The sequence below is a fragment of the Pipra filicauda genome, unplaced genomic scaffold (genome assembly GCF_003945595.2).
Source record: "Pipra filicauda isolate LSUMZ 115617 unplaced genomic scaffold, ASM394559v2 scaffold483_size702785_pilon, whole genome shotgun sequence".
Lineage (NCBI taxonomy): Eukaryota > Metazoa > Chordata > Aves > Passeriformes > Pipridae > Pipra > Pipra filicauda.
The window spans coordinates 154,665-170,807 of NW_024104624.1; the positions used below are offsets into that span (position 1 = coordinate 154,665).

At 46.0% G+C, this 16,143-nt stretch overlaps 1 protein-coding gene across 1 annotated transcript in view; it reads right to left on the minus strand.

Annotated features, from left to right (window-relative positions):
• The window catches only part of LMF1 (lipase maturation factor 1), a 158,369-nt gene that overhangs the window by 127,383 nt on the left and 14,843 nt on the right, over positions 1-16,143 (minus strand). The window contains exon 3 of the mRNA XM_027751201.2: positions 9,316-9,326. Coding sequence (XP_027607002.2) covers positions 9,316-9,326 — 11 coding nt within the window. The remainder of the gene's footprint in view (positions 1-9,315; positions 9,327-16,143) is intronic.

Consider the following 16,143-nt stretch of genomic DNA (forward strand, 5'->3'; position numbering starts at 1 on the left):
GCACTTAGAGTAAGATCAAACTTGACCTCTGGCTCTCCCTCCGCTGCCCAACGCCAACACTTCCACCAGGCTTTATATGGGGAGTGAACAGAGAAAATGCAATAAACTTCAAAATAGAGCCTTGTGAAGAACCACAGAGGCTTCAAAAGGGACTCTGCCAGCACAAACACACTGAACAAAATTTAGCCTCAGTAGCATTGAACAGTCCAATAAATACCCTTCAGAAGACAACTTAAAAGGGGGGAAAAAAAACCAACCCCACACATCACTGCACCTCCTTCCAGCACAAAGAGAGACAGCAAGAGTTCATGAGAGCACAATAGGAGACATGTCTTGTAATCAAACCTTTATTTTATTGGCCAAGTCAATGGATTTTTAATATATGGCCAAAAAAAAAAAGTGAGTACCAGATAAAAATGGGCAGGAAGACTAAATAAAGTGTTCTTCCATTTCCATGGAGCAGCTGGGATTGTGCATGGAGATGCTGCAGGTCTGCTAATGGTTCTCCAGACAAGGAGTTTTTTTCCCCAATCCTCTGACTGATTAAAAAAAGACAACAGATCAAGACCTTTTAACGTGACCCAAACTGCAGAGAATTCCTGCTCATCAAACATTCCTGATGGAAAGCACCCAAAAACGAGGGACTTCTACTCAAAACTCCACACGCCAGAGCAAATAAAAGAAGGATGAGGACTATCCCAAGAGCTGGATTCACCAGCCTTCCTCAGAGCTCCACACACGACCTCCAGCTGCCCAGAGATGGCCAATGCCAAGACCTCAACCCTTTAATTTGTAATTCTTCCATACACCTTGGGAACACCCAACAAGACTCACCATCTCCAAGAAAAATGGTGCTCCAAAACTTTACATGCAGAGCTGTAATTATCCTCATAAATTACTGCCATAAAACTCTTATAGTGAAGTAGATAAGGTCAGAAAAAGGGCATTTGAGTGGTTAACGAGCCACAGATAAATCAGATGCAGGTCAGAAATGACAGTGTGGTTAATGGAAAATAAAACCTCCAGCAGTTCCTTGGATGCCCTTCTGTCTACTCCGATTATTCAGGGGTTATTCTGCACATCGAGGTTTATTTAAACTTCAGAAAAATAGAAAAATAAAAATAAAACTTGCTCTCCCAGGCCAAACCTGCACTTCTGATGGAAGCAAGCCTTGGAGGCAGCTCTGCCCATCTCCCATCCTCCTCCCACCCAAAGCCTGGCGGTATCACAGGGAATTTAAACAGCCCCACGCTGGGAAGTGTCAGCCTGTGGAGGCCAACACTGCCATGGAGCTGATCCATTGTTTTCACTGGATTCTCCCCAGCTTGTCTTTCTCACTAAAAATCAGAAAAAAACTTGACTCCCTCCCACTTTTGAGGTGGATTCTGCTTTTAAGTTGGGTTTTGGGCTTACTCCCTAGAACTGACTGTTTTCCAAGCAGGTGGATTATCCCTGGGCTGTCCCAGTTCTTGGAGTTTATGACAACTGGCAAATACTTCAGGGACAACAAGTGCCACTATTCCTGCTCTGCAGCATGTCCAAGATCCTTCAAGCCTGAAGGTTTGTGTTTGAAGCAGAAAATCCATCAGGAATCCAGGACTGAGGTGAAGACCAGGTTGGATGGGGCTTGGAGCAACCTGGGCTAGTGGAAGGTGTCCCTGCCCACAGCAGGGGGTTGGAATGGGATGAGCTTTAAGGTCCCTTCCAACCCAAACCATTCCAAGATTCCATGACATAAAATAACGCCAATGTCCTCTGCAATTGATTAAACACTTGGAAAAAAATCCGATTTCAAACAGTTGTCTGAGTTTGGGGTTTTAAAAATAGAGCAAAAGGAAAAAATAATCACTTGTACAATATTTACAGGAACACTTTCTGGGGCTGCTCTCTGAAGGCTGAAAAAGCCTTCTTTTTCAGCACAAACAAGTCCAAGCTGGGATGTTTGGACATAAATCCTCCTCAGCAGTGGGAGCCTGACCAGTGCCAGTGCCATCGTTCAGACCCACCTTGGTATGAGAATGTTACTATACAAGGTTTTTATATTTTTTAAAGAACTGAGGTGGCACTTTTATTAACCCCAGTCTTGTTTCTGCTCTTGCACAGGAAGCTGCAACTGGGAACAGGCAGAAAGCCACGAGTTTAAAGGAAAGGCTTAACACAAATCCAGCCTAAGCTCGGGACAGCAGATAAGGGAGAGGCTCAGGCAAGAGAAGGAGAACAAGTGCTGGCTTTAAATTGTACCCAAGAGAAGTCAGTGCCAGGACCAAACTGCTCAGGTGCATCTGTGAACAGGTTCACTTTTACACACTTGAAACTTAATGGAACTAATTGTCTTTCTCCAAGTAAAGAATCACGGAAGGGTTTAGGTTGAAAAGGACTTTTAAAGCCCATCCTGTCCCACCCCCTGCCATGGGCAGGGACACCTTCCACTAGCCCAGGTTGCTCCAAGCCCTGTCCAACCTGGCCTTGGACACTTGCAGGGATCCAGGGGCAGCCACAGCTTCTCTGGGCAACCTGTGCCAGGGCCTCCCCACCCTCACAGGGAACAATTCCTTCCCAATATCCAACCTAACTCTGTCCCTCTCTTTTTCAAACCATCATCCCTTGTCCAGTCACTCTCTGACCATGCAAAAGTCCCTCTCCCTCTGTTTTGAGCCAGTCCAGAGCCAAGGCACTGACTGTCCATTGACACCTTGAGTGAACAATTTGGGCTGACACAGTGATCCCCCACTGGTGCCACACATGACAAAGCTCAGCAGATCTGCTCCACCAGCAGCTAAACCTGAGCTGAAGCACCACAGGCTAAACCAGGAGATCCATGTCCGAGCCACACCAACAACAGATGTTTCCTTCTAACTGTGGTCAACGTTTTTCCAAAATCTGGAAAACAGCTCCTGCACTTTAAAACTAACAGTGGAGAAAATTCCAGTTATTTTAATTTCAATTAACTTTGGCAGTGCTTTAATCTGAGAGACTTAACGGAGGAGAGCTCCACTCTTGCCAGGGCAATTCACCTTTTCTGATGAAACCCAAAGAATCCCAGAATCACTAAGATTGGAAAAGCCCTCCAAGGTCATGGAGTTCAAGCTGTGATCAATCCCCACCTTGTCCCCCCACCCAGAGCACTCAGTGCCACGTCCAGTTGTTCCTTGGACACCTCCAGGGATGGGGACTCCCATCCCTTCCAATGCCTGACCACCCTTTTCCACGCAGAAATTCCTCCTGGCTCCTCCGAAGGACGAAACCTCTGCCTGCAAAAAGCATTTCTGTTTGTTTCCTTTTCTTAAGGTGAGGACAAAAGTCAAGTCACAAGACTGTGGAGAAACAATTTGCTTAGGGAAAGGGTTTCCCAGTTTCTGCAAGACCAGCGTTCCCATTCCACCCACTTACATTCCTGTATTAAGGGAAAATAAAAATAAAAAAAAAAAAAATCACATCCGCGGGCCGGTCACGGGCTCCACAGGTCGAGATCCAGGCAAAGGGCTGCAAGAAAATTCCTTGCACGGAAAGATGTTGTTTGAAGGAGTTCCTGCTCTCATTCCAGCACCACCATTTCCATCAGTCCTCGTTAAAGAAGTATTTTATCCCTTCCAATCATTTGCATAATTGCCGCAATCAAAGGCACCGCTGCGCGGTAATAACTTTAATGGCAGATTTTTCCTCAAACATTCTTTTTAGAAGGCACCTCCCAAGGTTGGTGCATCCACATGCCAGCAAAAATAAAGGAAGTGACACTCAGGGTGTGGAGAGGGACCGGTTGCTTTTTGTTTGGGGATTATTTCTGCTTTATGATGCTCAAAATGTATCCCAGAACCTCAGTTTCTGTCACTTAAACAGCAGCCTGGTCAGGATATTGGCACCTCCTCATTTTTTTTTCTATTAATTTTGAAATTTATTAGGAGGGAATCTGGTTCATTTCTGGGCTAAAAGCAGGTTTTGCAAAGTGAGATTCCAACCCTCAATCTTCAGTTTGCCTTCACAGAATCCTGGGGTGGTTTAAGTTGGAAGGGACCTTAAGGACCATCCAGTTCCAACCCCTGCCATGGGCACGGACACCTTCCAGTGGACCAGGCTTTTCTTAACAAGTAGGAGCTCTGACCCATGTTTCTCAGCTCCACAGGGACATAACCAAGGAGGTAAAGGCACAGGGCTTCAGCTGCCCTGTAAGGTTTATTTTTAAGATAGGCAAGAACCACTGGCCCAGTTTTTAACATAAAACACAGCAAACAAGTTAAGATCCAACTGGAAGTTCACAACAGAAGCCAGCTGGGATTTCCACCCTCCAGCTCCCACCCTCCTTATCCAAGGTCTGTGTCCTCCAGGAATGTCAAACCCTGGGGTGTTCCACCAGTGCAGCTGCACCACCAACTCATGGAGAGCTTAACCAGGAGCATCGTGGCTCTGCCACCCCATCCATGGGGAAGCACCGACCAAAGGTTTTGGGGGAACACCTCCACTCACCTGAGGTTCTCCAACCAGCCAGGCCCGACCCAAAGGCAACGCTGCCCTTTAATGCAACCCTAATCACATTAAAACCAAACGCCCTCGTGAACACGGGGAGAGGCTGGGGAGGGAATCAGACAAGCCATAAATTAAAGCAGAGGATATGAATTCCATGCAGGCTGCAGTGTTGGGGTTAACGTGGGTCTGGAAGCAGTTTAGGGAAAACCTGGCGTGGCCAAGGGCCAGCTCCGAGCCGAGTTGCTTTGGGCTAATCGTTTCCTTCAGGCAGGCTACTCCAGCACACTAATAGGTTTTAATAAAAACTTCCAATTGGGCCAGTAAACCCCTCATTAAGCTGTTTTTAAAGCATGAATTTAAGAGCGGCGAGGGTAAAAGGTCAGGAGGAGGATTTAATTCAGACCGGCTGGCAAAAGGTGCTGTTGTGATTGAAAACACCAGAGTTCAAGTGTCCAGGGCCACATAAACATCCGACTCTGTCACTAGACCTGGTTAAGTGACAGCTTGAAAAATAGATTTAATAAGACAGAGAGAAAAGTTTCCCACTCTTACACGAGAAACAGGAACAGCAGATCCCAATATTAGCCAGGAACAGGAACGGTTGGGAAGCTGCCCCGTCCCTCCCATCTCGGTGTGGGGGAGGAGGAATAAAAAGCAGCATCTGGGTGTTCAACCCCAGCCATTCCCAGGGGCTCTCTGGGACACTCAGCTCCAGGTTCTCCTGCTGGGAAGGCAGCAAAGTTCTCCAGGAATAACAACACAGCCCAACTCATCCTCCAGGTCCCACTGCCAGTGTCACTCCCACACGTCTGCTGTGCAACGAGCTCGCAAGTGCCATGGGGTGCCAGCATGAGAATTCCCTGTGCCACGTGAGAAATCATGGAATCACAGGCTGGTTTGGGTTGCAGACCACAAAGATCATCTTGCTCCAACCCCCCACCACGGGCAGGGACACCTCCCACCATCCCAGGCTGCTCCTGGTCCAGTCCAGCCTGGCCTTGGACACTTCCAGGGATGTTCAGCCACAGCTTCTGAGGGCAACAACCTCTGCCAGGGAATTTTCTTGGGCAACCCCACCCACTGCAGGTGGATCTGCAGGAACCAAGGGCACAGCTCAGCTCAGACACATCCCCATCTCAGCACACTTAAACCAAGCTTTGGGCCAGCACTAGTGAAGTCTGACCTCAGCCATTCCATTTTCCTCTCACTCTCCTCAGTGCTGCTCCCTGGGATAGTGCAACTACCAGGAAAACTTCAGCCCTTCCTCGGGAACACACTCACAAAGGAGAAACATCTCAATCTCACACAGCAAAAGCCAGAACCCCAGCTGTGCACTCTAACATTGAATTTTATGTCAATGCACATCTAAAATTCAAGATCCCTGAAGACCTTTTAAAAGAAAATCCTCCTTGGAACAATTTGCATTGAAGCAAAGAGTGAGGATTTAACAAGTAATGGAGAATTACCATTACTCTGCTCTTAACTTCTTATTCTACTTCTAATCAAAACACACTTCAGCTCAAATTCTGAGATAATAAATGCAATATAAAATTTGGGGGCATTTTGGGTATGAGCTGAGTTATTTGCTCATTCCATGTTTACAGATAATGGAATAAAATTCAGGGTTTAATTCAATTGTCTTCACACCAAGATGAGCAAGAAAATTTACTGTGAGAGGGGGGAAAGAAAAAAAAAAAGCTCTTATTTTTAAAATGTGCTTCTAATTCTGGCCATACAGTTGGCCTGCAAGGAGTGCAGGAGCAAGGCTCCCTGGAACAATCCCTAAGGAAACATTTGCTTTGGCTCCAAATAGGACACTTTTGTGCATCAGGAGTCAAATAAGATCAGCTGCTTCTCCAGCCTTTCTGTTTAATGATCCCATTGATAGCACGAGGTAAAGGGATGCCATTCCTGTCTTTCCCTTGTGCTCCTTGCTGGGAATATGGATTGCTGGCCCAAGAGGTATCCAATGGCCACGAAGGTGACCACATGGAGTCAAGAATCTCTCTGGACAGTGACATCATTTTCCCACATCACCCCTGGAATTTTACTCTACACAGAGACATTCCCATCCATCACAACACAGTCCTTGCAGTTTTCCTGCTTAGCTCCCGCTCCCACCTTCTTTAATATCTCAGGACACACTCAGGACCATCCACGTGTCTTATGAATATCTGGGGCTGCTTAAAACAATAAGGCAGAACGGAAGAGAGAGGACAAGGAACTTGTAAAAGAGCAATCACCTTTTCCAAGCCCCTGGTAGAGACAATAAATCATTATATTAAATCACATTTCCACTGGGAAAAGAAGAATTAATCCTGCAGCTGTGCCCCACCAAGGACAGGCAGCACCTCCATCCATCCATCCCAGAATCACAGAATATCCTGAGTTGGAAAGGACCCACAAGGACCATCAAAGTCCAACTCCTGGCCATGCACAGGACAACCCAAAAGTCCCACCACGTGCCTGAGAGCACTGTCCAAACAACATCCTAACAGCTGGAGTCAGATGGCCAACAAAACTCCCACAGCTCCCAATCCATTCAATGCTGACTGTAGTGTGATCATTTGCCTTGGGATACAACTGGAATATCCACATAGATGTGACCCCTGAGCATCTGAGGGACACAAACACTACATGGAATTTTATGCAGGACGTGACTGGTGGCCTCTCAGGCAGGCTCAGAATGGTTGGGTCACTCATAAATCAAAGTCATTTTGCTCCCATTCCCACAATTTGTGATACAACCAATACAAAATATTCTGCTTTCCAGAATCCAGAATTCCACAGAATCCAACTGAGCTAGGAAGGACCAAAGCACTCCAGTGTACTCCAGTCCCACCAGAACAGTCCACCCATCCCAGGGATGTGCCAGCAGGGAAGCTCCACCCTCGTGCCCATCCACAGGGAAGGACCTGAAGTAACAGCACCACACTCACTGAAACACAGCCCTAAAGCCACATTTATAACCTGAATCACAGGAAATAAAACCTAAAGTTCTCAGAGCTCAGCCAATTTGAGGGCAGCACCAAGCCCAGGCCAACACCTTCCCCAGGATTTCCATCCCAGAGCATCTCTCCACCTTCCAGAGACAAACACCCAACGTGGAAGCGCTTGCCTGGCTCTTTCCCACCTCATTCCCTCAAAGGGAGGAGTGTTTTTAATCACTCTCCCCTGACAGAAGTAAGGGCAAAGAGCAAAACCTGTGGCAATACCAGTTGGTCTGAGAGCTTGTTGCTATTTCCAGGCTCTGGAGTTCTTTAAAATTCATAGGGACAGCCTGGAGTTTTAATAGAGGCTACCAAAATCCAGCCTAAGATGTATCAAAAAAAAAGCACATTTCCTGGAGGGGGGATAGGAAACAGTCAGCATTTACAAAGAACTCTCCAGGAATTTCTTTTTTTTTTTTTTTTTAAGGATCTTTTGCTTTGAAGTAGATGCTCCCAAAGAATAAGGCTTCCAGAGCTCAGCAATATTTAATGTACTTCTCCAGCAATGGCTGACAGTGTTGTTGTTTCAGCTATATTATAACAAAAATATTGTGGTTTTCCTGTATTCTGACAAAAGTAACTCAAGATTTACATCTCATTCATCTCATTCCGAAGTGGCCCTTAAGCCAAAAACAAGGAAGGGAGAGACCCTACTGCGTACAAAGGACTTCAGTAATCCTTGAAGGGTGGCTCTCCACTTAGGACATAAAGAAAGGCCAAAAAAAGATGAAACACCAGTTGAAAAAAGGCAATTTTTTTTCACCACCATCAGTGAGGGTGGAAAACATCCAGGAGATGAGTAACTTCAGTCCAGGCTGAGTGTCCTCAACAGGAGTCTGGGTCTGTCCTGGCCAGCTGGTTCAAACACCCACATTCAACACCAAATGTGCTCTGAGATACCTGATGGACACCATGGGAAGGATTCTCCATCCTCCTCTGCTCCTCCACTGGATAAATCTCAATATTCCCACTCACACAGTTCGTCCACTTATCCCTGATTAAAACCATCCACTGGGAACAAGGACACAGGTGCAAATCCCTGGGGGAGAAGGGGTCAACCCCCCCCAATACAAATGGATTTGAACTATCCTTCTGCCTTCTTGTAGAATATTTTCCATTAGTAACTGTCTTGTGACAACTTGGGAATGCTTTGGGAATCCCCTTTCCATCCACACCATGACCCAGGATCCTTCTCCACCCACAAATCCCACAGCAGGGAGAAGTCACATCCAAACAGGCTGTTCCAAGACATTATGCCATGGCAGCACTTCCCAGAAAATCAGCAGCACACTGGCACTTTTCCTAGTATTTCCACAGACAGGAATGTTTTCCACCAGGATTTCTACCCTTCCATGTAGAAATGGGTTGGAGAACTTAATGCTGGGAGAAAATCCAACCTGGGCAAAGCAGGGAATGAACCTTCCCAACCTCCAAGGGAGCAAAACTGCCCCTCACCCCAGGGGAAAAGCCCAGGATGTGAGTAAGAGGTTCTTGACATTCACCTGTGGAAAGCAAAGTGGAATTTGGGAGGAACAGGGATGTCCTTCAGACCCTGCCTCAGGTATATTTAATTATTCATCTTAACTATAACCCTCCAAATTATTCTCTTGGTACTTAACCCTTCTACCAAGTCTCCTTCAATCCTAATTTGCAGAATTTCCTTACTTTAAGGGCTTATAGGGAGGAAGAAATGCAGTGAAAGACAATCAAAAACTTCATTTAAAAACAAAAAAAAAGATAATCAAAACTTAAAACATTTCACACAGAAAGACCAAGCAAACAAGCTGGAGAAATGTAAAAGCTACATACCCACAAATGCATCAATAAATTATTACTGCAGGTTTTCTCATTTTTAGTCACTTACCAAAGGAATACCTGAAAAACAAAACGAAGAAGAGGCAAAACAATTAATGTTTTGGTTGACAATTCAAGGGAACTATGTCTTGTATCAGTTTTATTTCTCATTTCACACGTTTTGAGTTTCAAAACGCCACTAAAGAGCACAGAAACGTCTCTGAACCACATAACATGCAACTGAAATGGTAAATTGCTGCTACCTGGAAATGGAAGAAGAGCAAATTCCCTAATTTCTGGGCAGTAAGGTGGTATTTAGCACTCCAAGCACTTGGCCACCTCCTTCTGATGAAGATGTTAAAGCAGCAGACCCAGAAGGGACACCACAATCCCAAATCCCAGGAGGGTCCCACAGGGCTGCTCCTGGTCTTCTCTGGAATTACCTTTAGCCTTAGCTACAACAGTGACTTTCTGTAAGATTATCAGTTCCTACCACAAGTAAACCCCAAAGTTTAACAAGTTTTAAGATGCTGTTCCTCAGTAACTTGTGCTTGCTCCCATTACAGCTTCAATGCCACATAAGGGCTTCATTAATTTTATCTTTTACATTAACACTATTATTTGTGTAGTGCATCTCACACCAACCCAAAAGCCAAACAAAAAGAACCCTAAAACTGAGAAACACCCCAGGTTTTAAAGATTTTTCCAGCAGGATTTGCTGCTACTGAAAACACCCCAAATAGGTGCATTAATTTGATACTCGCCAGTTCAATCAGTTCTAAAATCCATCAATCTGAACATCCTACAACAGATTGAACAACCATTTCACACAGAGCTACTGATGCACAAAGAAACAACTTTAAAATGCACAGTAATTTTTAAATTTATTAGTAAGAGCAGGTCTTTATGAAGACATCTGTCATTAAGGGAACCTCGCTCTGCTGTTCTCCACCACGGTCGTGGTGCTGCTCACAACAGAAACTTGTAGGAATTAAGTCTTATTTCTTGGCAGAAGTTAAGAACCCCCTGAGGCTCATTTAAAACACACACACACAGAGACACACACACACAGAATGAGGAATTAATAAAATATTGTATTCTTCTGAACCACATGAAGTTCTCTGACGTGTGTCTGTTGCCGATTACATCAATCCGGGCTCCGGAGTTTGTCATGTGATGACAGGCCAACACTTGTGAATTTATTTCTCTGAAGAAGCCTGGGATACAAATGCCAAGGAAACCAAACCAAATGGCCCACTCCAAATACATAAAAGCAGCAGGAATTCTTGCAGGGATTTTTTTTTTTTTTTAATAGGTACAAACAGGCAGGTACCCAAATCCCACAGATTTCAGGTTGGAGTTTGGGACTTAATTACCTTTTTTTTTTCCCTTTTCAAGCTCCTGTATAAGGAGTTAAGAGAGTGTTTATTAAAAAAATGGGGGTTTTCACTACTGCCTGTCTTGGCATTTGCAACATTCCCGACAGATAATGACAAGTAAAAACATGGATGTGATTTTGCAGCCTGGGGGGGGAAGCTGGGACAAATTTCAACAGAGGAACTTTTGATCTGCACTTTTTCAAAGCCAGAAATTCAAAGTATATGCCATTTGGATTGCCTAAATCAAATTAAAATAGGACGTCATTTCTGTTTTCTGGAGGGAGAAACAATGTCATTATCCATGACTTGTCATTGGAGGCAAAATTCATGTCACACTCAGGCTGTGAATATCAGCTGGGAATCATAAACATCATCAAATATTTGGGTTAAATGCTTTTCACCATGTTGTCATGCTGATTAATTCTAGCTCAAGTACATTCCTGGAAAGCAAAAACTGATAGTAGAGCACAGTTTAAACTATGTTATTCCTGATGAAAACCCTTCCTGCTGCCAGTACAGCAGAGCCAGGCTGGGTTTGAGGACACGGCTCCACAAGAGCTTCCCACATCCCCAAAATCACATACAGGCAAAGGACCAGGATGGTCCCAAACCCACCTGGCAGAAAACATCACCTTTTCCATATAACATCTTTTTTTCCTGCATGCAAAGGCTGTGGGATGATGGTTTCTATTTGCTCCAGGAGGAGGAAAAGCACATGGGCCAGATTTGCCCCATAAATTTCCATTCCCTTTGTGCTCAGCCACCCCAGAGCTACACAGATTATTTAATGCAAGGGTTATTTGGGACAGGGATTCCTCTTAGAAGTCTGTAAAACATTCCAAAACCAAAACAGAATTCCAAAACAGAGTCTATTAAAAATCGTATAAAACACAGACAGGAACTTTTACCTTTACATCTCTTGATGTTTACAAGGAAAATACATCTGTATTTGTAATAAAAAAATAGAGTAAAACCAGTCCTACCCACCACTCCCATCCCTGCAGTGCCCAACACCACAAGATCCTTCCAACTAAACTGATTTCCACAGGCAGGATAATTCCCTGCTGCATCCCTAAATCCACAGCTGGTGTTAACAGCTTCTCTCCCCGCCCTCCATGGAGAACATCCTCGATGGAAAGTGAACCCAGATGGCAACTTTCATCTCCATTATGAATCTCCCTCCTTCCCTGGGCTGGAGAGCTCGGGATGAGGGAAGAGGTCTTTGGGTACGGGCATGTTTTCTATTTTTCTATTCTCCATCAGGATTCAGCTCCCAAAGGTGCTGCCAGGAGGTTTCCACAGCAGCACCTCTCCACGATGAAAGCAGGTAGGAGCTCCTCCAGGAGGTATCCCAGCTCTGGGAAGGCTGGGAATGGGACATGTTGACTATCCTTGTCCTCCCTCTGGCCCCAGGAAACTGCAGCAGCCTCAGGCCACAGGGAGGACACACAGCTGGCAGAGTGAGGAGCTTCCTTCCCAAATTCCAGTACCAGGGAGAGCTGGATGAGCTGCCTGCCAGAAACCCCACGTTGTGTTAGAGTTGAAAAAGAGACTTAAGTCACAGAAGTAGAGAAAGTGTGGAAAATCCAGCTGCCCCAGGACAGGGTTTTCCTGTGTGAGAATCACCTCTGACAGAGGCCTGGAGACTTCACCTCCCTCTCCAGGTGTTCAGCCTGGTGTTCTCCCATTTATACATTCCAAAGGCTTTCCCTTTACACCACCTAAACCAACAGCTTCCTGTCCTGTCCACGTGGAGACAGACATGGCAAACAACTAATTCCCACAGAATCGTGGATTTGAGTTGGAAGGGACCTTAAAGCCCATCCAGTCCCACCCCCTGCCATGGGCAGGGACGCCTTCCACTGTCCCAGGTTACTCCAAGCCCCATCCAACCTGGCCTTGGACACTTCCAGAGATGGAGAGTCCACAACCTGCCTGGACAACTTGTGCCAGTGTTCCATCCCCTTCCAGCTCTCCCACACTTGAAGATCTTTGTCTCCTTTCCCACTTTTCCTTTCCCTGAACTAATCACACTCAGCTCCTTCAGCTTTTCACCACAACAGCACAATTTCCTCCCCACTGCTGAAGTTTGTGCCTCTCCTGTGCCCAAGGTGGGGCTGGAGCCACTTCTAGAGCAAAGTGACAACCAGAGACACTGGAGTGGAAAAACTCATCCACTGCTGTCTAAAAGTTCCTGTTGATGTGCCTGAAAGCTTGTTGGTGAACCACGATATCCCAACCAAATTAAAGCTGTAAAACTTAAGATGAGTTTAAAAAAAAACATTTTTCCAATGTGTGTATATATATATATGTATGTAGAGTCCCTGGCACCTGGGATCCACTTCCTCAGCACTCTGCCTCCAAACAAAGCAGCCAGTTGGAAACATCACTGGCAAGAGCCTGCGAGTCCATCAAAACGAGATGACAGGATTAGTCTGCTGCACCATTAATTTCAGAACATCATTAACTTAAAAGTGTGGGGGTAAGAAACGTTTTTTGACAGCTGGTTTTGGTGGCTGCCAAGCCCTGAGCACTGCACAGCAGTGCTGGGGGAGGAAATCAGCTGCAGTGGCAGCAAATGAAACCACTCTGGTGTCTGGATTCACTTTATTGTGGTCACCGATCTCTAAAAACTGGGATTCTGTGCTCTGTAATTACAACATCCACATTTAAATGGGAGGAATGGGGAGAACATTAAAAAAAAAAAAACAGTGCTCAAGGGTGAGGTTTACTTGGTGCTGGAAAAGGTGTCTGAGCAGGGATGGAGCAAAGCAGGGGATGAGGAATGGGGCTGTCCCATCCCACACATCCATCCCACGGCCAACAGCAAAGCACCACGTTGTTTTCCCTTTCCAAGGCAAAAAAAAATAAATCAAGCCTGGGTAGGAGAGCAAATCTGAATGACCCAACTAAGCCCTTGCAACACTCCCCAACTCTTCTGCCCGTGCTCATTTCCAAAGACAAAAATCCTTCCAAACCCTGCAGAATCTGCCAAACTCAAGTGGAGTTTGCTTTGGTTAAATCCTCCCAGTGCAAACGGTGAAATGGCAGCCCTGGGAATCCTGCTCTGAGCAGGATTCTAACCCTAACCCTAAACCCTAACCCATCCAGGCTGGATGGGGAGTGCCAGGAAAGGTGAGGACAGGGCAGCAGGAAGGGGAGGCAGCTCCTCCACCCCTGCCCAAACCAGCCCATGTCTCCAGGCTGGAATGGACCCCAAAAGCAGGTGCACAACAACTGTACCCGGACACTGAGGGACAACAAAGGGATCAGCAACAGCTTGGACACGATCAGGGCCTGGAACAAGAGGGTCAGAGCCCCAGTGCTGTGATCCTGCTTTTACCAGCAGGAAGGTCCTGCAGGTAAAAACCCAGGAAAACTGAATTGCACTTATTCCATTTCCTGATTAATTAATGCAATTAAATGACTTTTTTTTTTTAATCTCTCTGAAGGCTGGCCCTCACTGACAACTGAGTGTGAGTCCCCACAGTGAGGCTCTGGGATCAGGCAAAGCCTGCCCATTTCCCCCACACCAAATCCATAAAGACAGGAGTTATTCCAATGCAAGTTGCCACCTGCTTTCTACTCCAGACCCTTCCTGCAAGAGAACTCACTTATTTTTGCAGTCTCCTGCCTCCCCTTCTCCAGGACAGAGCTGCTGTTCATCCAGACAGACCTGGAATGTTTCTCCAGGAGAAACATCCAGCTCAGCCTGCAAATGGAATCAGGGAATTGTTAAGGTTGGAAAAGACCTGTAAGATCAAGTCCAACCATCAACCAGCAGCACAACCACATCCACCACTAAAACCACGTCCTCAAGTGCCACAGCCACAGGGTTTTTGAACCCTTCCAGGGATGGGGACTCCACCACTGTCCTGGGCAGCTGTGACAATGCCTGACCACCCTTCCAGTGAAGAAATTGTTCCTAATATCCAACCAATCCTCCCCTGGTGCAACTTGAGACAATTCCTGGTTGGGCAGGAACCCCAGCCCAGCGATGCTCCAGCACCACTGGAAGTGACCACTGTTGTCAGCAATAAACCTTCGGATTAAGAAAATTTGTAAACACGGTTTACGAGTTGGTAAACACAGATTAGGGAAGTTTGTAAACACAGATCCCGCCAGGGCTTGGATCCTTCCCTAACCCAGATCACTGTCAGGCTGCACCAATCCCTGGATTAACATCCTTCCCAACCACAGCTGTTTGAAAAGTTCCCCAAATTGAACAACATAAACACGTGCTGGACCAAACTGGGTGCATGAAGCTGTTTGGCAAGTTATTGTTTAAAAAAAAAAAGTTTTAAAAAAAAATCATTCCTTCTTTTTCTAAGTTTTTCAGTTGTGGGATGGATCCCCAAGTCTATTCAGTGGATGCAGCTGGTAATTGGATGTGCCAGAAAATAAGCAATTAAAAGATATTTGTCTGGGTCTCTGGCAAAGCCCTGTGTACATCAGTCACTGCAAAACCCACACACTAACCACACCATCATCTCATCGTTTCTTTGCTCTTATTTTAATTTTACAGACCCTCGACTGAATAAAAATAGACCTCAGATTTAAATCAAAAATAAAAATCCTCTCCAGAGGTGCTATTGATTAAGTGAAGCCAAGCCAGCAATAAGGCAAAACAACAGTAAAAGCAATCAATGCAAAATATTTAAACTCCTCTTTAGTTCCCCTCTTTTTTAAACCTCTTTAAAGTTCCTACAAGTTACTCACACAACCTTAATCTTCAAGGCACAAACTGAGGAGCCTCAGCAGTAACTCTGCAAGCTCTGACACACCCTGTCACCAACACCTCTGCTCTTGTTTTACATATTGTGCTTCAGTGGCAGGTTAGATTTGTTCTTTTCCAGGAATATTTGCATGGAAGGAGGCAACGACCAGCCCTGGTGCAACTCAAGCAGCCCCTGACAGCCCCTAAAGCTTCTGGCAGCTCTTGCACCCACATCTCCTCCTGCAGATCTTCTCAAAGCTGGGACAGAGCTGGGTCTGCCTTCTTAACCCAGCTCATCTCCACCTGCTCTGCTCTCCCACACTACTGCCCAGGTTTGGGATGTGGGCAGGGACACACTCAAACCCTTGGATATCCCCTGGCACCTGCACTCTTTGCTCCTGCTCGGAGATGTGGCACTGGGGGATGTGGTTTAGTGGTGCACTCCATGACCTCAGAGGTCCTTCCCAACCTAAATAACCCTATGAGATTCCACTTGCACCTTTGAAGAGCCCCAAATTAAAGGCACAAACCCCACTGTCACCTGCACTGAACTTGAGAGGAGACCAAGAGGAGAAACCTCACACACTTTCAGGTCTTGAGGACTAACCCAGCCACAGCATCCCCCTCCTCCTGCCCAGCCACACTCCATTCCAGGTGAGCAGATGGAGAGGGACTGGCCCTTCTCAAGGACTGCAGCTAAACCAACACCCAGCCTGGGGCAGGGAGGGGAAACCTTCCACATGCTGGGGAGGAAAAAAAAAAAAACAACCAAAAAAAAAAAAACCACGCTAAATGATTCATT